The sequence below is a fragment of the Mixophyes fleayi genome, chromosome 4, assembly GCF_038048845.1.
Source record: "Mixophyes fleayi isolate aMixFle1 chromosome 4, aMixFle1.hap1, whole genome shotgun sequence".
NCBI lineage: Eukaryota > Metazoa > Chordata > Amphibia > Anura > Limnodynastidae > Mixophyes > Mixophyes fleayi.
The window spans coordinates 278,857,164-278,882,731 of NC_134405.1; the positions used below are offsets into that span (position 1 = coordinate 278,857,164).

The following is a 25,568-nucleotide window of genomic DNA, read 5'->3' on the forward strand; positions in this document are numbered from 1 at the left end:
TATTGTATAGATACTGCTGCTAAATATGACTTTTGGCAGCCAGAAAAATTAGTGTTTCACACTGGGGAATATGGGATACCCCAAAGCACTTGTAGTGCAAAATATTGTATTAGATACTGCTGCTAAATATCACTTTTGACAGCCAGAAAAATTAGTGTGTCACACTGGGGAATATGGGACACCCCAAAGCACTTGTAGTGCAAAATATTGAAAAAAAAGCCTCCTCTGTCCCTCCTCTAACAATTGTTAATAGAATTGATATCAGAATTACAATAATAATTGAAAGAATAATGTATACAATTATTGCTCTGTCCCTGTTCTAATACAGCCTGTGACCTAACTCTGCTCTCTCCCTCTGTCAAATGGAGATGGATTGTTGTGGAGGCGGGTATTTATGCATTTCAAATATCGCGAGAACCGAGCCCCGAGATCCGACGACGTCACAGTGACATTTGGCCTCGATTTCGATTCCGAACGGGCGTGAGAGTACCGAGCCTGCTCGGCTCGGTACTCGGATAGGCAAAGTTCGGGCGGTACGGATCTCGGGGAACCGAGCCCGCCCATCTCTAGTTCAAACGATGCTTCTCCAAAAGTGGAGGCAACTCACTCCAACACCTGTGTAAATGACTTGCCTCAGCGAACTGCTAAAAACTGGTTTAAAGTAACCCATTAATAAAGTATTAATCTTATACCTAGCAGGGGGGGAGGGGGGTACAGATTACCTGAGCGTGGGCCTGCACTATTGTAAAAAAAGTAGTTTTTTTTTTGTTTTTTTTTAAAAAAGACCATTTTTGTGCGCACCAGAAGGTGGGTGGGGGGTTTGGTCCACCAACAGTGTGTAATGACTGTGTGTCATCACACACTGCCCAACAGCCTACAGGGTAAGCCTGGAACTCCAAATCCCACAATATTTCATAACCTTGCGAGAGGTGGTTGTAATATATCTTCCGGGGGGTCATAATGTGTTTAAGGGGTGGCATGATAATATAACTTCGGGGGTTGCATGATATGTCTGGGGGTGACGTGGTGTGTCTGGGGGGTGATGTGATGGGTGATGTGGCAGTGGGTGGCGTGATGTGGCTGTGGGTGGCATGGTGTGTCTGGGGGGGGTGGCGTGATATAACTGGGGGTGATGTGGCTGGGGAGGGTGTGATAAATGTAATATTTTATTACATTTTATGTATGATCTGTATGATCTGTGTTATGTACGGTATTCACCTATTGCTTGGTTTTTCATATTTACATTTTCAAACAGCTCCCAACATTCCAGGATTCATGCAAGAGTCCAGTACCAGGTTGTGACAGCTACCTGGTACTGGATAACAGGTAGGTGAGAGCAGCGCCATTTTAATACATAATGAGGAATACAATTAGCCACAAAGTGTGTCCAGAATGTCCGCAAGACAATTTGCGGCGGAGATTTGACAGAAATATTAAATTTTTACTTGATCCTCTATGGGGTGCAAGGGAAAATTAGTGGAGATATCTACCGTAATTGCTGGCAATGTGCGCTGATCGATGTCATGTTTGTCGCCAGCAATTGAATCTCCACCGTAATTGCTGGCAATGTGCGCTGATTGATGTCTATGTGTCGCCAGCAATTGAATCTCCAAAAAAATTAGTGGAGATATCTACCGGAATTGCTGGCAATGTGCGCTGATCGATTTGTACGTGTCGCCAGCAATTGAATCTCCACCGTAATTGCTGGCAATGTGCGCTGATCGATGTCTACGTGTCGCCAGCAATTACTAAAGAATTGCAGCCACGCCCATGTCGACCACACGGCAACATTATATGACCACGCCCCTTTTGTGGCATCATCATGCAATGGCGGCATACAGCACCCTTGCTGCTCTCCTGTGAAGGGAGGAGCAAAAATTTGCTGTACCAAATTGTCCATAGCAGCCCTGATTATCAGAATTGCCAATCCACATAGTGCTACAGTGATACACACACTTTAGGATGTGTTATAGTTTCACCTAGTGATACGGCTTGTTCATACTGGATTAAGAAAACAGAATTATATTTGCTCAAAGCACCAGGTTCACTGGCAGAAGTGAATATGTGTATATGTGTATATGTATGTGTGTATATATATGTGTATATATATATATATATATATATATATATATATATGTGTGTGTGTGTGTGTATATATATATATATATATAAATATATATATATATATATATATATATATATATATATATATATATATATTGATAGTGACAAAGGTAGTGGTTTTCCACAGGCCTCTGAGAGAGGAGTTAACTTCAGCTGACAGTCTGCAGGGCAGGGCTGCAGACAGAATGACACATTTGTACAAGAGTGCACCTAGTTTAAAGACATACAGGTGGAGGACATATGTGTGCCAAAATAATAGTCTACAGCAGTGGTTTCCAAACTTTTGCAGTTCGCGGCACCCTTAGAGTCTCCATAATTTTTTTAAGGCACCCCTCCAAAATAATTACCGAGCAGTCCTGTTTTAGAAGTAGTTGGGTCAGAAAATTGTAATAAGTATTTAGGTCAGTACAGAAATGCTTATTTAGTTGTATGCAAAAATGCCCCCTCTGCATCCAGACACTCTGCCCTCTCTCACGCTGCCCCCTCTGCCCTCTGTCATGCTGTCCCCCCTCCTCTGCCCTCTGTCACGCTGTCCCCCCTCCTCTGCCCTCTGTCCCCCCTCCTCTGCCCTCTGTCACGCTGTCTCCCTCCTGTCACGATGTCCCCCTCCACTGCCCCTCTCACGCTGTCCTCCTCCTCTGCCCACTGTCCCCCTCCTCTGCCCTCTGTCACGCTGTCTCCCTCCTGTCATGCTGTCCCCCTCCACTGCCCCTCCCAGCTCCTCTGCCCTCTGTCCCAGCTCCTCTGCCCTCTGTCACAGCTCCTCTGCCACGCTGTCCCCCTCCTGTCACGCTGTCCCTCTCCTCTGTCCCCCTCCTGTCACTCTCCTCTGTCCCCCTCCTGTCACGCTGTCACCCTCCTCGGCCCTCTCACGTTGTCCCCCTCCTCTGCCCTCTGTCACGCTGTTCCAGCTCCTCTGCCCTCTGCCCCCCTCCTCTGCCCTCTGTCCCAGCTCCTCTGCCCTCTGTCACAGCTCCTCTGCCATGCTGTCCCTCTCCTCTGTCCCCCTCCTGTCACTCTCCTTTGTCCCCCTCCTGTTACGCTGTCACTCTCCTCTGTCCCCTCCTGTCACGCTGTCACTCTGCTCTGTCCCCTCTTGTCATGCTGTCACTCTCCTCTGTCCCCTCCTGTCATGCTGTCACTCTGCTCTGTCCCCTCCTGTCACGCTGTCACTCTCCTCTGTCCCCTCCTGTCACGCTGTCACTCTGCTCTGTCCCCTCCTGTCACGCTGTCACTCTCCTCTGTCCCCTCCTGTCACGCTGTCACTCTGCTCTGTCCCCTCCTGTCACGCTGTCACTCTGCTCTGTCCCCTCCTGTCACTCCTCTGCACTCTCTCACTTTGACCCCTCTGCCGTGCGCCAGCTATAAAAAAAACAAACAGAAACACTTACCAATCCGCGCGGCGCCGGGACCCAGCATCCTCCTCTCTCACGCAGCAGCTGTCACTGATATGACAGCTGCTGCGTGAGAGAGGAGGATGCTGGGTCCCGGCGTCGCTCGGATTGGTAAGTGTCTCTGTTTGATTTTTTTACGGCTGGACCGCGGCACCCCTGAGACAGCGCCACGGCACTCCTGGGAGCCGCGGCGCACAGTTTGGGAACCGCCGGTCTACAGTGTGATTTAACGTACATATTTTGAAGTGGTTTAGAGCAACTGAAAATAACTCATCTATAAAGACAAGTTGGGAGTGTCACCTGTCCATCAAGCTAGGGCCGTGGGCTGGTTGTGACGTATTTAAGCCTGAGTTGTTCATTATGCAGTGTGACTGAAGCTGAACAAGTTGGCCAGTGTCTAAGAAGTTGGTCTATTTTAATTTTGCATTACGGTAACAATAAAGTGTGGAATTTTGTGTTATGAGCTACTTTACCATCTTGACAATAAAAGCAAAGTGCAAACAAGAAGTTGTTGCAAGTGCACTATCCAAACAGTGTTGGTGTCACTATATATATTTATATTATCAGAGTGTATGTATGTATTTCCAAAAACCAAACACAACAGGCCGAAACACTTTGATTGGTGTCTAGGTTTGACTGTATGGAACATTCATTGCTACTGGCAACTGATCATGTGACTGACTTACATCATAAAAGCTTTTTGTGATGTCACTTAGCTTTGCTAGATATGCCTAAACTATGTGGAATAAGCTGTTTCCACATGGTTTATGGCTTAATAAATAGATCCCTAAGAGAGGGAGGATTCTGCATGTTATCTTGAAAGCTCCTCATACACTAGTTCTACTTGGTCACTTGTTGCAAATGAAAAGAACAGCAAGCTGCAATTGTCTCTAAATCACCACACAGCTGAGTCGTTAAATTTGTTAAATATTAAGAAAAAAGGGAATAAAGTAAGCATTTATGATAAGGTTTTGGGCCCAAACATAGACCCTGTGCTCTGCAACTATTTATTATATATTTTGAGAATGAATGTTTAAATTTGATAGATTTGATGATTATTTTCAATGTAAAAACTGTAACACAACATCAAATATAGCACTCACCTGAGCCTGTGTGATGTCTGTGACAAAGGGTTGATCGCAACAAAAAAAACCTGGGGGTAAATGTATCAAGCTGTGAGTTTCCGGTGGGTTTGAAAAGTGGAGATGTTGCCTATAGCAAACAATCAGATTCTAGTTATTATTTATTTAGTACAATCTACAAAATGAAAGCTAGAATCTGATTGTTTGATATAGGCAACATCTCCACTTTTCAAACCCGCCAGAAACTCGCAGCTTGATAAATTTACCCCCTGGTCTGTCTTTTAGGTTTCTGAATATGCGATTGATTTCATTTTGGGGCTAGTCAATGGAACTGTCAGCATCTGAGGCTATCTGCTGATTTTGGCACTACCCTATCTGGAGGTTTGGATTTAGCTGCAAGAGAAGCGCAGGTCGCGGTTCTCCAGGAGAGTAATCAGCAAGATAGGTGAGGATAATCAGATGGTCAGGAATGCTGAGGTCTAGCCGTGCGGTCAATGCAGTACACAAGAATTTTCCAAAAGAATAATCAGGTAAGCAGAGGTCAAATACCGGAGCAGGGTTGAAGAGCCAAATGGAGAATCCAAGAGGAGTGTCAGGAATAGCCAAAATCAGAGCCGAGGATCAATGCAGAACATGAATGCCTGGAGCTAGGAGACCTAATACTCTGGCTCCCTAATGGTGCCAAAGTCTTCTTTAAATAGAAGCAAGGGAATTGAAAACGCTATTGGCGGTGACGTCAGCTGCCTTCTTGCTTAGGCCATAATCTCGATACCCAGTAAACACAATGTATTCTTCAATGTGATGGATACATTATAATGGATACAATCCTTTAGATTGCAAGATCACATAAGCAGGGCCCGCTTCATCCTTGTGTTTAGTTTGTATTCCTGTGTAATGTATGCGTACTTCTTACAAATTGTACAAATTGCACTACGTAAAATAACAGCATTTTATATATAAAGGATAATATTTTTTTTACAGGTCAATGGGGATTACCTACAATAACCATTGCTGGTGTTTTAGGAATGTTCAGTGCTACTTTGGCTGGAATTATTGAATCCATGGGTGATTATTATGCCTGTGCTAGATTATCAGGAGCACCCCCTCCTCCAATTCATGCTATTAACAGGTACAGTGTATATTATTTATATTTATAGCAATTATCATGTTATTCCTGGCAAGAGGAACCAAACATATAGAACAATTATTTGTATGGTGTGCTGAAGTGAATTTTAAAAGTGAGTAGTATAGATCACAATACAGTAAATAACATTTTTAGAGTAGTGTATTTTTTTTAATCAAGTATATTTATTGAGATTTTTAAACAAGAATATAATTAAACAATTAAAATGATAAAAACTGAAATAATATATTTAAGCATTCTGCATAAATACTTAGTAAAAATACATAAACATGTAATTTAAGTAAATAAATACAGCATATAAAAAGATAACATACCCATCTCAAATACTGCAAGTCTAAATAAATATATCTAATAATATGCACATTACAATATATGGAAAACATTTATAATAACCAAGTAAAGACTGAATGTGTAGAAAATCTACTTAGAAGCAGTCATTTCAGTCTAATACAGTAGTTTGAATTTATCCACCTTGATCAAATTTGATTGTACTTACAGTAGATATGCAGACTCTAGAGAAGTATAAATGACGTTCATGAGATATGACTTCATTAACAAGCTCAGTTCATTTATTAAAACAAGGGCCTTCCTTAGTCATCCAAGACCTTGTAATACATACTTTAGTTAAAGAGAGCACATTAATCACATATTGCAAAGTCCATGTATCCACAGTAATCTTTAAAGACTACTCAAATATAGCAATCCTAGGACAAAGAACCACAACACCTGTCTTTTTAATGGTATAAGTCACATCATGCCAAAATGTATTCATATTTATTCAAGCAAATGCCAAAAAGAACATAGTGATTTACCACACTTAGGGCAAAATCAACTATTGCAACCTTCTCCAAAATGTCATTAGTCTTATAGGACTTAAACCCTGTGTAAAATATGCAGCTGAATTTGCTGAAATTTGGTAGATAATGTAAAGTAACAAGCTATCATAGATAGTTAGCAGACCGTATATATCATTCTTCCATTTCATTTGAAGAGAAATAAGGCAATCTGCACTATAATCATCCAGTAAGAGTATATATATTGTAATATTGGTTTTTTTTGTTCTCATGCCTTAAAGGTTTTTTTTAAAAGAAACATTCTAAATTGTGGAGACTCAATAAGATGCCTAAGTTCTAGATATCTATGAAGGCCTGACCTAAGGATATTAAATTCTTCTTGAAGTTTTCAAAATAATTTTAAGTAGTTTTGGGAAAACAACTAATGTAATTAAGTATATATTATCTAGAACTGTGGTCAAAGTGTGAATTTAGAAGTGCTGGTATGGAAATTTAAAATGGATGGCCGGGGGCCTAGGGGATCTATAGGTCCCCAGAAGCTTTTGGAAATTTTGAAAGTGTGAAATTAATTTTAGATTTTTACAGTATATAGTATAATGTAAAACATATTAAATATTGCAAGGCTATCCACGCTGTGTTCCCCACCAATCCTGTGTTTCTTCATCTCACCCTTATGTCTCCCTTATGACCCTTAAACTTTCCCTTATCTGTTGTCTTTTCACTCTGCCCATGTGTCCCTATCTTCATGCAAGGTAACCCTCTCTCCCCTCCGCACCTGATCTCCTCTGTGCCTTACCTCCTGCTCCTCTTACCCCCTGTTTCTATCACTATGTCCCTTACCCCTGTTCCTATCTATCTGTCCCTGCTCCTATATTTCCCTCTCACTAGTAAATTCTTTTCCAGGAATATATATTAACTGTTTTATATTTTCCAATATTTTTTTTATATATATAAGTAGCTAGTTCGGGCAGTAGGATATGTGTGTTTTGTGTGTATGAGGGGGAATATATTATTTTTGATTTAAGTCAAAATGACATAAGACTACATATAGGACATAATACTACATATTCAACTGTTAGGCCACTTAAAAAGAAAAATACCCTTTTGCTTGTATTAGTATGTAACCCTCTGCAAAGGACAAAGTATACTAATCTTATCCTTATCCGTGTTGTGATGGGGATTCTGCATGTTTTACAGCAAGTTCCCTAAGATGTAGATTAACTAGTTTCCTTCAACACTTCTATGCTTCTTCTATGCGCTGTTGAGCTCCTTCTTCGTCCTGTAAGCCCGAAAGAAAGAACTGGTGGGTTGGCTGAATGCTTGAGGGGCAGCCAGGTGTCAGCTCCTTCTTCCTGTCTATCAAACTAAATGAACGGAGGGGCTGGCAGCCGGGTGGAGCACCCCTTATGCGGGCTTGTGCAATGTTTTGCGGCGCCCTAGGTGCTGCCCCTACTCTCCCAATACACACTTCACAGCCCATCTCATGCTTGACTTTTGTAAAATTAAAATAACTCTGACCTCCTCTTTGCTGGCTGTCCTGTTTTCACTTACACTGCTGGTATCTGAAGCTCAGTTGCTGCTTAACTGGAACCTGGAATGTTGCCCTATTTGGAAAAAAGAAAGGTACATGAAATATAGAAAGACCCAACAAGCCTCAGCATTAAATTAATAACACCCACATTTAATCCTTAGGCCTCACTCCCTGCAACCGGTCCCAACTAGTAAATCAAATAAATTTAATTGTACTGAAACTTAATAAATAAACATATTTCCCTCCAGTTAGTCCTGAAGTTAATTTAATAGCACATTCCCATTTAAGAAATAAATCTACTTCCCTCCCCCCAAACATCTCTGATAATAAATGAATAGCATATACATTTAATAATATACTTATCTCCCCCAACCATTGCAGACATTAAATAAATCATATTCACATTTAATAAATAGCACTGCTTCTTCCGAAACTAAATCTCACATTCAATTAATAGCCCTGAAAACACCCCAGTATTAAATTAAAAGCCCCATTACCCCACCTTAAAGTAATAGGGCCCACTATTTAATGTAATACTCCACCATCATCCCAAAAATAAATTAATAGCACCCACCATTATATAATTAGCCCATACCCACAGTACAGCATTAAATTAATAGGTTTCCTCTCTCATTCTCATTACATTGAGACAACCAACCCTTCCCTCATTGCATTCGGACAAAACCCCCCTTCCCTCATTACATTAAGACAACCCCCTCTTCCTTCACACGTACCTTCTTTCAGCAATGTTGTGTTGGAAAGGCAGACTCTTCTGTCTGCCTTTCTTGCAGCCTGCATGCATGGGAAAGAACCTGTCATGTGGTGTAATTTTTTCCCCATATGAGTTTTAATTTGAATGTATTCAAACGAGGTTAATGTTTAGAGGAACATAATCTGTTGGGATATTAGTATCCAAATCCCTAATTATATAAATTTGTTTATTTGTTTACTTGCAAGGAAAAGGAGTGAGTAAAATCCTGGGGGCAAACTGGAAAACAAACTGATTTGGTCCAGTTAATTTTTAGATCAGAAAAATTCTGAACATCTCCACTACCTGCATTCAAGTGATTTTTAAAAATTGGGCAAAATAGCAACATATCATCTGCATATAAATACATTTTGTCAATCTTATCCTAATTATTTAAACTACTGATGCATTGGGGAATCCTAATTAAACATACTCTATGGTCAAAGCAAATAGAGTTGGAGATAGCGGGCAACCTTGATGTGTTCCCCTTCCTAAATTAAATGTATCAGAAATATGCAAATTTAAAGAAATGCTCCTTGCTGGAGAATAATGTAATAAATTAATCCAACTGATAAATTTAGGACCTATACCAATTTTTCTAAAAATTTCCCATTCAACAGAGTTGAAATCTTAACCAGCATCTAAATACACTATTACTACCTCGGTGTCATTATCATGATTCAATTTTAAATTTGTAAATAAACGTCTAACATTAACAGATGTGGAAGGAGGGGCAATGCTGGCGCTGTATTGCCATTTGGAGATTTCTGGCGTACCTCTTGGTAAATTAGCTCGCAATTTTAAAACCCATATATGTATGGCCCAAATATAGGGACTCTCACTGTTTAGAGTATGAACCACCCTATTAGCAAAAGGATCTGGATTAACTTTGTTTTTTGGTTTTGGTTTTGGCAAAATCGCCCTTGTGTGTTTTGGTTTTGATTTTGGATCCCTATTTTTTTCTAAAATCCCTATTTGTTTTGCTAAAATCACATAATTTTGCAATTTTTTTTCCCTACATTATTATTAACCTCAATAACACTAATTACTAATTTCAAGTCATTTGCAGTAAATTTTGACCACCCCACAGGTCACAATATTATTTTCATACACTTTCGGACAAATACTGCAGCGACCTGGCTGGATGCTAAGCGGCAGAGCAATGGCACAAACACACGGCAGTTCATAGCACATTTAGGAAACATTGCTACACAGAAGTGGCAGAAAAGAGAAAAGGTGCAAGATGGAATTGTCCTTGGGTCCTCCCAAACACCCTTATGTAAGATATTTGAAAGGACATGTACAGTTTAACAAATCAAGCACTCTACCGACAAGCAGGATCACTTTTGTGGCTGAAGTGCTTGGTTTGTTTGGGCCCCCACAAAACAAGCTAACAATAGCTTAGCTGCCTTAAGCCTAACAGTGCTGTCAATGAACTCTACTTTATTAAACCATGTCTGATCGTGCTGCATCTTTAATCTCCATCTCCTCTGTGGATACCTCCCTGTCATCCCTGAAGAACTGCCAAACTTATGTAGACGCAGGAATGGATATTACAACTGGAGTGGCAATAGATCTGCTTCAGACAGACTGTGACACGGAACATGTGGGCAGCATGGAATCTGTCACGTTGGAATACGCTGCATTGAGCAGAGATTTACACCAATATATAGACGCGGTTGAGGAGGCCGTACTTAAGTTAAAAATTGACCCACCGGATGAACTTCTGGATTTAAGAGAGCTTGTACACGAGGGACACACTGCGCTCAGAAGAATAATACAGAGGAGGCCCTGTGGCAGGACGATACATTTTAAAGTTTAAATAACAGCTGAGAAAACAAATGTGTGTGTCACTGGCACCTGCAGACTAAGCTTTGGAAGATGATGATGAGGAGATCGCCGTCACCCTGATCACATGGCCGGTACAGTGAAACTGAGAATAAATCATGAAATCAGTTATGGTTCATTTGATCGCTCCACTCGTTCCTTGGATAATTGTGGTAATTCTACAGCTAATACATGGACAGAGTGAAGTGAGCGGTCATGTACAAGGAGACCCACAAAGGTGAGAAAGGGATCCCGGATATCCCCACCATGCTGCGAGCCTTCTTTGTCTGCAACTGCATCCACCCGAACTCTTATTGAAAAGAACATTTGCTCTGCTGGGAAGTCCATGTCTCTCTTTTTCCTCCTGCCTCTTACAACTCGATTACACCTTGGTTTTACCTGTATGTTGGACAATTTGTGAGGAAGCACCATCTGAAGGGACTTAAATAGACTTGTGAAAGCCAAAAACTGTCCACAAGCTCATCAGAGCTAAAGACATTATGAAGTTAGTTCCAGGGCTCCCTGCTGCAACAGCAAAACACATGTGGGAGAATGTGGCCTCTAAGAGCCTGACTAATAGACACAAAGACATTGCATGAATGGCTATCCTGGGAGGTCTGCCTCTCAGGACATTCATGCACTCCCGGAACCTGTGCCGATATATCCAATGCCCCTTCTGCATCACCAGAAGGGAAACAGCACAGCATATTTTTTGGGACTGTCCCACTGCACAGGCACGGTTGAATGCCTTGGAACATGAACTTAAGGCCCAGAACTTGCCTTTCATACTATTCGTTTTTTTATGGATTTTTTCCTGGGTCTCACACCATTGGGGCAATCCAGGAGGCGTGGCGCCTTATGAACTGCGTTAAGGATGCTATTTGGCTTGCCAGGAATCACCTCATCTTGAAAAGGGAGAAGATGACAATCCAAGACTGACGCAGGCTGATCCACAGCCTGCTAAGAGACTATAACACCATTGACAGTCCTGAGGAAGATGATTCATTTTCTGTCTCCCTCTTCTCCTTCTCCCCCATGTGTCTGTTTATTCAATAAAACCTTGGGCTTGTTTCTCCCCCTCCCTTACCACCTCCAACCCATTCCCCCATCACTGTTTGAAGTTTTGTTGAATGTCCTGCCTTAATTTATGCAGCCTTTCCTATATTTGTGTCTGTCTCAATAAAGCTGCGGTCTTCTCTGTACTGCTGTGAATCCATTTTGACAACACCGTACAATGTGATTGCAGATTTAGACCAAGCCTGCCAGCCCTATTATTTCTATTTCAGCAAGGGCAATTCACAATGGAGAAATGGAGCTCTCCTGAATGTCACTGGAGACTTTGAAGAACACTGCTACTCCTCCTCTTTCTTTTCTACCTATGACGCTGTCCAACTGCGCTAGAGAATGCTAAGAACTGTGCTACCCTTTCTGTGTCCCTCTGTGAAATGGCGCTGAATCTCCGTGGGAGGCTGTACTTATAAAATCCAAAACATGCGAGATCCGAGGGCACGTGAAAGTACTTGGCTCGGATCTGATAACATACATTTGCAAATGTGTGCAACTGAGACTTTTGCATTTTTATGTACAAGTAGAAATGGCAGCTCCTTTGCTGGCTTTAGCAGTGTGCTGGGGGATTTTTCTCTGTGTTTGTTCCTTTCAGGATAACCCAACCCTTTCAAGCACCTACTATGAGCCTATAAATTGATTGAGCAACTTCCACTTCTGTATTGTTTGTTTGAGAGGCATTTTGGTGTCAGTAGCTGAGGGGGGAGTGCTGGCGCTGTATTTCTATTTGGAGGTTTCTGGGGTACCGCTTGGTAAGTTAGCTCTCAATTTAAAAACACATATATGCATGGGCCAAATATATGGGACTCTCACTGTTTAGAGTTAGGACCACCCTATTAGCAAAAGCGCCGTGGAGTGGCGGGTGGCTTAACATACATTTGCAAATGTGTGCAACTGAGACTTTTGTATTTTTATGTACAAGTAGTAATAGCAGCTCCTTTGCTGGCTATAGCAGTGTGCTGGGGGATTTTTCTCTATCTCACACAATATCCACCAGTAATAGATGGAAAGTAATTTATCTCCAACCTATGTTGAACTTACCCCTTTTTGTAAGCCTGTAGCTCCTTACCCGAATACCTGAAAGTGCAGTCATACATCTCGGTAATATTGTCAATCAATATAGCCAGGTCTTGGTAGTGTCTAATGCGACCATATGTTGAAATCCTGTAGTTTCAGCAATTAACTTTTTAGCTACAGGTTCATATAGTGTGTGTACGTATGGAGGTGATGTCACTCTATGGATATTAGTCATTTCATCATGTGTTAGTCATGACCTCAGGAATCAGTCTACTTAGGAAACATATATCTTTGGAACTCGAAGTTAACCATGTGTATGCCCTTCTCTCACAAATATAATACACATCATCTGGAAGGATATAAGGCACAGTACAATTGGTTATAACATTACACAAAGTCTTGACAAAACTCCCCATGTTTCCATTTGTTCAAGGCAGGTTTCGGAATATATGACATTTTGACATTAATCCAAAATAACTTTCACAATCAATACCCTCTTATGTTTGTTGATATGCCTTTGTCTATGGTGCCCTTCAGTATTTCTGGTTATCGGTATTATAGCAAGTCTCCCATCAATACTGGTGTGGCGAGCTATTGTCTGATCAGCTTCCCAATTCTCAAGTTTCTTTGCATGTGAAAAATTCAAGCACAACAAGGATCGATCTACTGATTATTGGCAAAGCTTTAAACTAGGGGACCTAGTGGTATTATATTTCCCTTTTATGGGCCTCCCTCCCCGTAATTCAAAGACCTCAGAGATATTTAGTAGGAACGGTACTAATTCTACACTATTCTTTCCCTGAGGCACATGAGAGCACACCCAGCATTCGGTTTTTTTTAAGACCTTACCCACTAAGGAATAAAAATCATCTAAGGGGTGCTCGCCCACATCTAAGTTACTTCTGGACTGGCACCGCTGGATGCACTTCTTTTCAATTAGGGGGGTCACACTACTTACAGATACAATATCCTTTAGACAATAGTCCCTCGCACTGTTTTAGAGCTCCAGAGTTAGCAGACCTTTTCATTACCCCATAATTGAAAAAGGCAACAGGCTGCACTGATTGTTCTAGCGAATTCTCCTCCATCTCCACCTTAATCAGTATCACTACTGGACTCATTCTCTATCATCTGACCACCATTGCAAGAATAGAAAGAATAAAAATTAGAAAAACCCTGGAAAAAGAAGAATAGAAAAACCACCACTCCATGCCGGGATAATAGTCTTTGCAAGTCCTTGGCTCAGGTGTTAGTGACTGCAGTCTTTAGGTCACCCGGAACAGATTCAAGAGTGACAAATCTGGGGTTCCAGGCTCGGCTTTATCTTGTACCTTCTCCGGGTTGTTGACTTTCCTGCAGTGGGTACAATGGATGCAAATGTGTCTCTTTCTGCTACTTTGAGAGATGTGGTGCTGGTCATCAACACTTGGTAGGGTCCTTACCACCGATCTGTGACGCAACCTGAACATAAGAAATTTCGGATCATGACATATTCCCCAGGTTCAACATCATGACAGTTAGTGTCTGGCATACCAGTTGACAGTATTTTGAGTTTCTGTTGCTGCTGTCTTAGCTGCTTGCTCATTTTTGATGTATTGAACAGTCACTTCATTTTTGCATTTTAAATCATCCTGTAAACTTATAATCAAATGAGGTTGTCTGCCAAAAAGTATCTAAAAGGGGGACAAATTAAGAGGAGGTCTGGGCGTGGTTCTGATGCTATGGAGGACTAGTGGCAAAGCTTCCGGCCACGCCAATCCAGTTGCAGTCATTACCTTACTCAATGTGTTCTTAATGGTACTGTTTACCCTTTCCACCTTACCATTGGCTTATGGAGAGTAAGGAGTATGACGTTTTCTATCAATTCCCTTAAGTTTACCCATGATCTGAAAGATAGCACCAGTAAAATGAGTACCTCTGTCACTCTCTATAAATCTAGGGATACCATATCTGAATACAAATTCCTGAACAATTTATTTAGCAGTAAAAATAGCAGTATTAGTGAAAGTTGGAAATGCCTCTACCCAGTTAGAAAATACATCGGTACATACTAACACATACTGGAGATTCCGCCAAGGTGGTAATTGTTAGAAATCAATTTTGTATTACTTAAAAAGGTCCGACTGTAGTAGGGATATGAGTGTCATGCGCCGTCCCCGCACTGTTCATACGTGCCAGGGACGGACGCCTGTCTCTATGCCGAGCAGCATCTTGTTGCCTTAGCAATGGGACGTACTTCCTGTTTTCGCTGTGTGCGCATGCGCAATAGTTCCGCGTCCCATTGCTAAGACATTGCCTTCTTACCAGCTTGAGAAGAAAAGCATGGTGCACACCAGTATGCTCTGACCAGTTTACACATACCTTCTTTACCCAGATGAGTCAGACCATGAGCTGCCTCAGCTAGGCCTGGAAAATATGCTCTGGGAGCCATGGGCCTACCTTGTCCAACTCTCCAGAGTCCAGAGGACTCTTGACCTTATCTCTTCGCATTCCAGACTGCCTTTTTCTGTAGGGAACACAAATCTTGTATTTCAAATAATTTTTGTGTGTTTGAAAACTATCATCTTGTCAGTTGACATGTCTACAGATAACCCTGCTGCCCACTTGCCCACTTGGCAGCTTCATCTGCCCTGCTATTACCCACTGATACTGGGTCTTCCTCATGTATGTGAGCTTTGCACTTGATGACGGCTACCGCCTTTGGTAATTGTATTGCTGCCAAAAGTCCTTTTATGTCCTGTGAGTATGATACTGGTGTGCCTGCCATTGTCATAAAATTTCTAAGACGCCAGAAGGCCCAAAACTCATGCTCTACCCCAAAAGTGTACCAAGAGTCAGGGTATATATTTGCTGATTTACCCTGTGCCAACTCACTCGTTCTTCTCAATGCCACGAGTTCGGCCACTTGGGCTGAGTGAGGCGGACCAAGGTATTCAGCTTTTTTAACATCTTTGTCATCTACAACGCTGTAACCGGTACATAGTTCTCCTGTGTCTGTCTGACAAATCTGATCCATGTAAAATGTAAAATCTACATTTTCTAAGGTGATGTCACCTATGTCAGGTCTCACAGTAAAAGTCTGGTTCAGATATTTCATACAATCATGCGTATCAGTATACCTGCCAAATTCACCCTCGGCTAGAGTCTCCTCTTCTTCCACCCTTTGTGCATCTTGAGGCACTTATGGTAAATATTTAGCTGGATTTAAAGTATTGCACAATTTAATGGTTACATTTGCAAGTACCATCAGAGCTAATTCCCATTTTGTGAACCTTGCTGAGGAGACATGCCTAGTTTCAGCAGAATTTTACAGAGCAGATATTGCATGTGATGTATAGACAATTGAATTGTGTCCTAGTACTATGTTCTCGCTCTTACTTACCAGAAGAACAGTTGCTGCTACACTTCTTAAACACGTAGGGAGGGATCTCTTTCAGGTTAAATGTTGTTCTGACTCCTCTGTGTGTGTAGCACGCTCAGGCTTCGAGGATGAGACTAAGTCCTGTAATGGCAAGGCCAGAATAGAAAAACCTGTAATCCATGATCTACAATACCCACACATCCCTAAGAAGGTACGTATCTGCTGTTGGTGCTGTGGCAGGGTCATGTTCTGTATGGCCTGAATTCTGTCCGTTGTCAGGTGTCTTAACCCCTGGGTAAGACAGTGTCCCAATTATTTAACCTTGGTCTGTGTCACGGGCACTAGGAGTTTTACCTAGAATTCACTAGGTGTAGCTACACTTACCAGAAGTGCGGACCTCTGGGTAGTGTGGTGAATCATTGGAACCATACAGTAAAATAGAGGAAAGGAATGTCAATAGTATAAATGCTTGTCTTGGCACCGTGGAACTGTGATGGTACAGCAGTTTAGTAAACAGGATAAAATGAGGAAAGAGGCCAAGTGCCTTAGCACGCAGGTAGCATATAGCAGGCCAGTACTTGATTAACTGGATAACGTTAGGCAAAGACCAATCAACAATATAGTAGAAGAGTCAGCAACTTGCAGCAACAATACAGAGGCACTTGTAGACTTTAGTCCAGCTAATAGGTACCATACAGAGTAGTAGCTATATCACAAGGAAACATGAATGGTCTACAGCTGGTAAGTTTCACCACGGATATGTAGAGAAGACTTGTCCAGCGCAGGTGTGTAACAGAATAGCATGAGTGGTCTGCAATTGGCAAGTTGTAACACTGATTTGAAGGGAAGACTTGTCCAGGCGCAGGCATGGAACGGAGTAACGTGAGTGGTCTGCAATAGGCAAGTTTTACCACTGATGTGTAGAGAAGACTTGTCCAGGTGCAGGCGTGGAACGGAGTAACGTGAGTGGTCTGCAATAGGCAGGTTGTACCACTGATGTGAAGGGAAGACTTGTCCAGGTACAGGCGTGGAACGGAGTAACGTGAGTGGTCTGCAATAGGCAAGTTGTACCACTGATGTGAAGGGAATACTTGTCCAGGTGCAGGCATGTAACTGAGCAACGTGAGTTGTCTGCAATAGGCAAGTTGTACCACTGATGTATAGAGGAGACTTGTCCAGAAGCAGGCAGGTAACGGAGGTAGCGAGAGTAGTCTGCAGCGGGTGAGTTCTACTACCGATGTGGAGAGGAGACTTGTCCAGGAGCAGGCAGGTAACGGAGGTAGCGAGAGTAGTCTGCAGCGGGTAAGTTCTACTACCGATGTGGAGAGGAGACTTGTCCAGAAGCAGGCAGGTAACGGAGGTAGCGAGAGTAGTCTGCAGCGGGTAAGTTCTACTACCGATGTGGAGAGGAGACTTGTCCAGGAGCAGGCAGGTAACGGACGTAGCGAGAGTAGTCTGCAGCGGGTGAGTTCTACTACCGATGTGGAGAGGAGACTTGTCCAGGAGCAGGCACGTAACTGAGGTAGCGAGAGTAGTCTGCAGCAGGTAAGTTCTGCTACCGATGTGGAGAGGAGACTTGTCCAGAGCAAACGAATAACACGAGCAGGAAACACCTCAGAGTCTCAAGGAATGAGAACCAAGAACAGGCAAAGGTAATAGAGCAACAGGTGCCTTAAGTACTGAGAGGTGATTAATTAGCCAATGAGACTAGAGGCAAAGTATTAACAGTTCAGGGTTTCTGCACATGCGCAATCTTAGTCAAGATGGCGGATGGCCGCGGCTCAGGAGAGGCGTCGGCAGGAGCGAGAGAGACCCATGTCCCAACCTAGAGGCACTAACAGTCCGGTGAGTGACAGTCTGACATGGCTGTAATTTATCTATTGCAACCTTGTGTCATGTCTGTGAGAGATGAAGCAACACCAGTTTAGTGTCAGACACAGATGACAGAAATGAATCAGAGCACAGCAATAAATCATAAACATGTTGAATCAGGACAGACCCATTGCTTGGTTGGAAGGATTGCAAAAAGTCATGTAAGGCCTGGGAGAAAATACTGGGGCTGTCAATGAACCCCTGGGGGAATCTTGTACTTGTGTATTGTACACCTTTATAGGGAAAGGGAAATAGATACTGACAGTCAGGATAAAGAGGAACAGAGAAAAAGGCAGAACAAAGATCAATTACTATAAAATGACTGGCAGATGGTGGAATCTGCATAAAGATGACAGCTGGATTGGGAACTATGGGGAATTGGCTCTCAACTAATTTATTAATTCCCCTTAAGTCTTGGACTAATCTATTACCCCTACCCCCATTCTTCTTAACTGGGAAAATTGGACTGTTAGTTGTGCTGGATGTAAGAATTAAAATTTCTTGCTGCAGCAGCCTTTCAATTACAAGACACCCAAATTCCACCTCCGATTTTAATGGGTACTGTGAGATTTTTGGAGCTTGCCTGCCACTTTTTAGATGAAAAATTACATGGGCTACATTTGCCATCAATCCAGTGTCCTGTCCATCTTTGGTCCATAGGGAACGCGGTATTAGTGATAACATTTCCTCCAACTGAGATGGACATTGTTATAGGAAAGCAGAGCACAACATTAACATTTGTGGAATGTCTAGTATGTTCTGCACCTGGAAGTGCAAACTTCCCTGGAATATCCAGAAATACTCCATCAGAGGTGCAGTAAATAACACACACCATTTTGCACAATAAATCCCTGCTCAGTAGGTTAGTAGGAGCCGCTGTAGCCAAGAGAAATTAATTCTTGGTATGCAAAGACCCTATAGTAGCCTCTGCAGGTTTAGTGAAAGGGTAATGTAGCACTCTTCTAGTTACTCCCATAGATGGAACAGTTTTGTTAGTAACCTGTAAACTTAAGGGAATTATCACTGACCTGACCACCCTTGTATCTACAAGAAAAGTTTGTGTTAAACCAGATACAGCAACTGTCACTGTGGGTTCTTCCCTAAGATTTTCAGTTAAACTAACTGGTTGTAGGATACAAGTATGACCTAACCCCTATTGTTGGCTATTGTTCTCCAGCAGAGCATTTGCTGCTACAATGTGTGCGGGAAGCTGATGGGAGACCTCAGAAATAGGTGAATTTCTCTCTTGTTGGTACCCGTATGAGTCTCTTCTAGGGAGACCAAATCGCATATTCTCCCCTTGCTGTGTGTCCCTCTTTAGAGCATTTAAAACACCTCACTGTCCTTTTCCATCTTCGTTCACTATAATATGTGTTGTGGGTCTGTGGTTGTATATGTAGTCCTTCTAGTGTCTGGATACTTACCATTATCAACCTTTCATTCTTTGCCACCTTTCTTTTACCTATGTTCTTATCATGCTCTATAGCAGATTCCCTGAGGGCATCAACTGTAATCCCTCTCCAGTTAAGTAATGAGGTTTATACCCTGGCTTTTAGATTTTCCCTGAGACCATCCATTAAAACTGAGACAGCTGTTTCTCTGTAGTGCACATCATCTTTCATGTCTGATAACCCAGTGTATTTTGTCATTGCTGTCAGGGCTCTAATAAAATAGACTGCTGCAGTTTCACTATCCTTTTGTTTGATAGTAAAAATTTCCACTACTACTGAAAATATATACCCAATTGAAGGACTATGTGTTTTATATTTGTTTGGTTATCTTCATCTGTTAAGGACTTATCTTCCTCCAACATACAATCCTTAATAAACTTTTGTACAATGGTATTGGGAGAAACACAGGCACCACTCAGCAATCTTTATTAGTTGGCTCATGAGCATTACCTAAATCTTTAACAAACTTCTGATATTTGGCTAAATCTTTCTTTGGGTCTGGCATATCAGACATAATTGAATGTAGCTCAGACCTGGTCCATGGACAATGCATTGTTACATGTTTTATAGGGACTACACCATTTTTGTCCATTTTTCCACTAGTAACTGCTATTGTATGGACAGGATGTAAGACTATCTCACTACATTCAGGACCAATTGCCGGAAGCACTGTTTCAGTACAATGGTTGTTCCCACGCCTATTGGTTTCTACACTAATCTCACTGATTTCAGCTACTGCCCCTGCTGGTGGCACTGCTCCCTTCCCTTGCCTGCATGGCACTTCTTGTATATTAATTGCATGGGCAATAGCTGAAATAACAGTGGGTTTGTCATCTTCTTCAGAAACATTACCTTTCATTCAATGTAAGATATAAGTTACTTATGTTATTTTTATCATTTTTAGTATCCGTTGTACTTTTACCCCCGTCCGCATATGGCGCTCGCTTCTCTTCGCTTTGCAACACTACCTTCCGCTGTGCATGCGCTCTCATACTACACAATCCCTTCTTGTTGCCACAGTTTTAAAACCATCAGTGTGCTTAATTCTCTGTTTTAGTGGCTTTATCAAACAGGTTTTATCTCTAACAGTACTTAATACCTCTGGATCAAAACTACCAACCTTAGGAAAGGGTTGCACACATTCATCGGTCATCTTGACCCACTTATCACAGTACGTAGTTGCGTACGCACCATATTTCACACTCATAATATACCTTGCTTAACCCGTACTTCATCGACCATCTCACTTGTTTGTTGAATCCTCAACACTTTGCAGTACAAAACTCCAGCTAGAAATTTTTGGTGGCCGTGGATGAATTCTGTAAGCTGCGTCCACTCACTTCTCAACTGGGTACAACTTAACACTTCATGCAATGCCAAACGTACACAGTGAGAGACACTAATATAGTCACTCTATCAGGGAGCACTGAAATATTGATATTTTAGTGCCCGTGTGGAAGCAGACTCCTCAGTGCTTTGCAGCACAAAACAATACCCCACCTTTCCAGCAAAGTTCCTATCGAGTACTTTAGAACTGGGAGAACTGAATATTGAAGAATACCAGCCTTTTCATCAAATTGCTCCGACAAATCCACAAGTCACAATCCTAGTTGTGTATGCAACCGTGTGGTCCGATCGCACAGCTTACAGGTACTATTATTCTGTATGCTCTATGATTACTATTGGGATTTTCATGAAAATCTTCGTTTTGAACGTATACCTTGTATAACAATCTTAACGTCAACTATATACCCTGTTATTTTCAACAGTCTCTTCCTATACTCTGTTTGCTTAACATTCTGTCTACTTTCACAATCACACAATTCACAATCCACATACTCCTTTGTTTTCTGTACAGAAAAAAAATACTTTTCCTAAATGTTGGTAATAACTAATCAGAGGTTTTAACAATTCCTTTCACTTTAAAATAAAACAGCAATATCTATCAATACAACCGTTTAAACATGTGACAATACAGGGAGATGTATACTATGCAAACAAACCATGTTTAAATCACAAAATTCCATGAAAAAAATTCTTTCTTGTTCCTAAGTACTTGCCAGTACCCCTTAGATTACACAAAGCGGATATTCGGTTTGGCAACACTGCATGATAAAAGGCACAGAACTATTTGCATTCCTACCTGTCTATGCCGCGTCTCCCACCCTTTGTTGGCAAATCAAAATCTGTAGGTTTTGTGAATCCTAGAGCAATGTGGCGTCACTGGAACAGCCCCCAAATTGTATTGTTCGTATTGTCGCTAATAATATTGTCCGGTGCGATTAATGTGGTTCCAAAGCACAAAAGAGACTTAATAGCAAAATTAAACAGAACACAATGATAAAATAGAGTGGCTGCGTACCAAATTGTGAAAAATGTGTAGCTTATCTGTTATAGAAGTGGAAAACTTCCTCAGCAATTTTTCATCAACAGTTGGTCAATCCAAATTTAGTGCTAAAAACTCAAACAAGAGGAATACCACAATGTAATATGCTTATGCCCAACTTTAGAATATAAATCAAATAACCAGGAACATCACAACATCAAATATACATAATTTTAATACAATTTAAAAATATTGACAAACAAATGCCTGTACAAAGAGCAAATGAAGTAACAGTTTATCTGAAAGGAACACAGTCTCCTGCAGATTACCCAGGGGTGAAGCTTTACGAAAGTAAACTCCCCACCACGCTGAAGAGATTAAAGGTTCCAAATAGGTCCTTAACGGGTTTTGTCGTTCCGGCTTTAGCAAAAAGGAATGTATAAGATAGCAAAATGTTCCTTTTTTTTATAGTCTATACAATTAGCAAAGTCCAATCAAAAAAACATACACACCTGTGACCGAGTAGAGATATCATCATTTCTGCCCCTGATTATTATCTTTTATCTTTTTCTATTATAATATTATCTTTTCTTCATGCCTCTGCTGTAATCTCTGTATATCTTTTCTGAACATACATGACATATACCAGTTCCATCATATCAATATCATCAATACCACAGAGATGAGTAGCGGGTGTACTAGTAAGTTAAATATACCAGTCATAGATGGATATGATCTGGTAAATACACCCCACCAATGTTTCTCTAAATCATGTTTCAGTTTGGTGGCTAAAGCTTTTAATTCATTACCTTCTATAACCGTTACCATTTTTGCATGATTGTTAGTATAGTTTACCTGCTTTAAATGTTCACTCAGCATTTTTGTTTCATTTATAATTTTTACTCTATATTTAAGGTTAACTGAGACAGACTTAGGTTGTTAAATTATACTTGAACATTTTGTCTACCTGTGACATTTGGTCCTTACAAAATATCAACACTTTGCCTTGCCATTGTAAATGTGTTATATTCATGAGACACCCAGAAAATGGGTAGATCAGCTCGTAGGTTAGTATTTTTTTCATCATATGTGATTATTCAGACCATTTGAGGGGCTACCTTTATTATTGTCTCATATTCCTTCGGCAACATACATGGTTAAAATACTGCAGTTTGTTGTGGGCAAACAGATCCCATGTCTGTGTTATCACAGAGATCTAGATTATGTGTCCAGTGTGACCAGCGTCTTCTTGCAGTGTGATGCATGCACCCAGGAGTCTCGGTTCTGGAGTTTCACTGATGTGGGCATGGTCAACAAGACCTGATACGGATCCTCGAATCTTGGTTCAAAAGTTCTCCTCACGTGTTTCTTTAAGTACACCCAATCGCCAGGTTTCAGCTTATGCAGCTGTAGGTCTGAATCAGGCTCTGGGAATGAAGAAAATGCTAGAACATACAAATAGTTCAAATGGTCAGTTAGACTTTTCATATAGCTAGTCAAATCTCCATGTTTATGTTGTAATTGCTGTGAATAATAATACCATGGGGTAAATGTATATACCTCCGGATTCTTCAACTCCGGCGTGTTCAGCGTCTTCGGCGATTAAATTTAAAGCGGCGCTGCATTGTAAAGGGAAACTTCGCAGAAGACGCTGAACATGCTGGAGTTGAAGAATCCGGAGGTACATACATTTACCCCCATGTCTTTGGTAGTGTTCCAAAAAGTATTTCATAAGGAGACAGCTTGCTATTCCTATTTGGCACAGTTCTTACACTGAACAAGGCTATGGGCAGGCATTCTGGCGATGTTTTTTTTTATTTTAGCCATGATTTTCTGAATCTTCAGTTTCAATGTTCCATTTAACCTTTCTACTCACCCACTAGCCTGTGGTCTGTACGGCACATGAAAAGCTTGCTGTATACCTAGATCTGTCATTATGTGTTGCATTATTTCTCCTGTGAAGTGTGTACCTCTATCTGATTCAATTACCTCAGGGACACCATACCTGCACACAATCTCACCAATCAGTTTTTTCGCAGTTGCTTTAGCTGTTGCCTTGGCTACTGGCCAAGTCTCCGGCCATTTACTGAAAAGATCTGTATAGACTAGAACATATTCATATATTCCAGATTTAGGCAGTTGCATATAGTCTATCTATAGACTTTGAAAAGGATAAAAGGCTTTTGGAGTTGTACCTTGTGACGTTTTTACCCTTTTTTCCTGGATTTGAAGTTCCATAGATCCAGCAGGCCTGAACATAATCTGTAACAGCTTTATTGAATCCTGGAGCTATCCAATGCTGATGGACCACACTAGTCATCTGTTCCAGGTGTGGCTGTCCATGAGCTATCTGTAACATGGGAGGGATCAAAACCTGTGGAAGAAAAAGTTTTTTATTCAGTTTCCACATAACAGTCCGATCTTCTTATGCTTCTAATCGTTTCCATCTTTCTTTCTCCAATGGTCCTGTTTGTTGTTGAAAATTTTTAGAACAGTGTAGTCGGGCATTTCTTTCTCTACTGTGTATACTTCTCTTTCAGGCTTTCTCTTAGCTGCCTTTTTTGCTTCTGCATCTGCTCCTGGAATCCGTGTAGATATTGGCAGTGGTTCCATCTGCATATTCCAATGCCTTGGTGAGTGCTATCAGTTCAGCAGCTTGTGTTGACAGTATCGATGTTAGTGGTCCTGAGTCAAGTACTTCATTTCTGTAGTCACCGCGTATCCTGTACATGGTGTTCCGTTATCATAATACCTGGAACCATCTACAAAAAGTTCATACACAGCATTAGACAAAGGTCAGTAACATTTGGAAGAGTCTGTGCTTCCATATCCATAAAAGCGAGGAAATCATGTGAAAAAGAAAAATTGTAGTTAATATTTTCACCCAATTCATTGTCATCACCTTCACTATCACAATGTCTTTCTTCTGACGGCTCTTATTCTTCACTATTATTCCCTCCTTTTGAATCTTGAGATTCATACGTTAGGGGTAACGATGTTGCTGGATTTGATACTGTGCACCGTTTGATTGTGAAATGTGAAGCACATAACAATGCTACCTCGTACTTAGTGAGTCTGGCTTCTTGTTGTAATATTTCTACTACAGCATATGGGACTTGGATTGTTAATGAGTGATCAAGGACAATATCTGTGCTTTTGTCTTTGAGGATTGCAGCAGCTGCTGCTGCCCTTATGCATGTTGGTGCGCCTTTAATTATAGGATCTAAATTTGCTGAATAGTACGCCAGAGGTCTTTGCTTGTGTCCATGTTCTTGTGTAAGGACCCCTGCTGCATGTCCCTGATGATCATGACAAAAATGATTAAATGATTTGTCATAGTCAGGGCTGGAGAATTCATGATGGCCTGCTTAAGATATTGTACTGCGTTTTCAATTTCTTGTGTGGTTGAGTATGGGCCCTCCTTTTTTGTACTGTTATATAGTGTCTGCATGTATATTAGGGCTAATGGAATCCAGCCTCTACAGTAGCCAATTATGCCCAAGAAGACCCTTTTTTGTTTTACAGTTTGAGGTGTATTTACCTGTTGTATCGCTTGTACTCTTTGTGGCGTCAGATGTTTTAGTGCCATGTGAAATGCAGTGTCCTAAGAAAATTACCTCCTACTGTGCTGCTTGTAGCTTGGATTTGGACACTCTGCAGTCCTGCTGGGCCAAAAAGAAACAAACAAAGTCAAAGAAATGTAGCAAAGTCAAAGGATATTGTTTAACACATATTGGTAGTGTGTTAGGTTTTAGTATAAGTTGTGCCAGGGCAACTTTAAACAGTCCCACATCAGTTTTTCCCTTTGACCATATTTTCTCAGGTACATCCT

The 25,568-nt window shown here is 41.4% G+C and overlaps 1 protein-coding gene across 1 annotated transcript in view; it reads left to right on the top strand.

Moving 5' to 3' along the window:
- The window catches only part of SLC23A1 (solute carrier family 23 member 1), a 258,391-nt gene that overhangs the window by 123,243 nt on the left and 109,580 nt on the right, over positions 1–25,568 (top strand). The window contains exon 9 of the mRNA XM_075206009.1: positions 5,582–5,729. Coding sequence (XP_075062110.1) covers positions 5,582–5,729 — 148 coding nt within the window. The remainder of the gene's footprint in view (positions 1–5,581; positions 5,730–25,568) is intronic.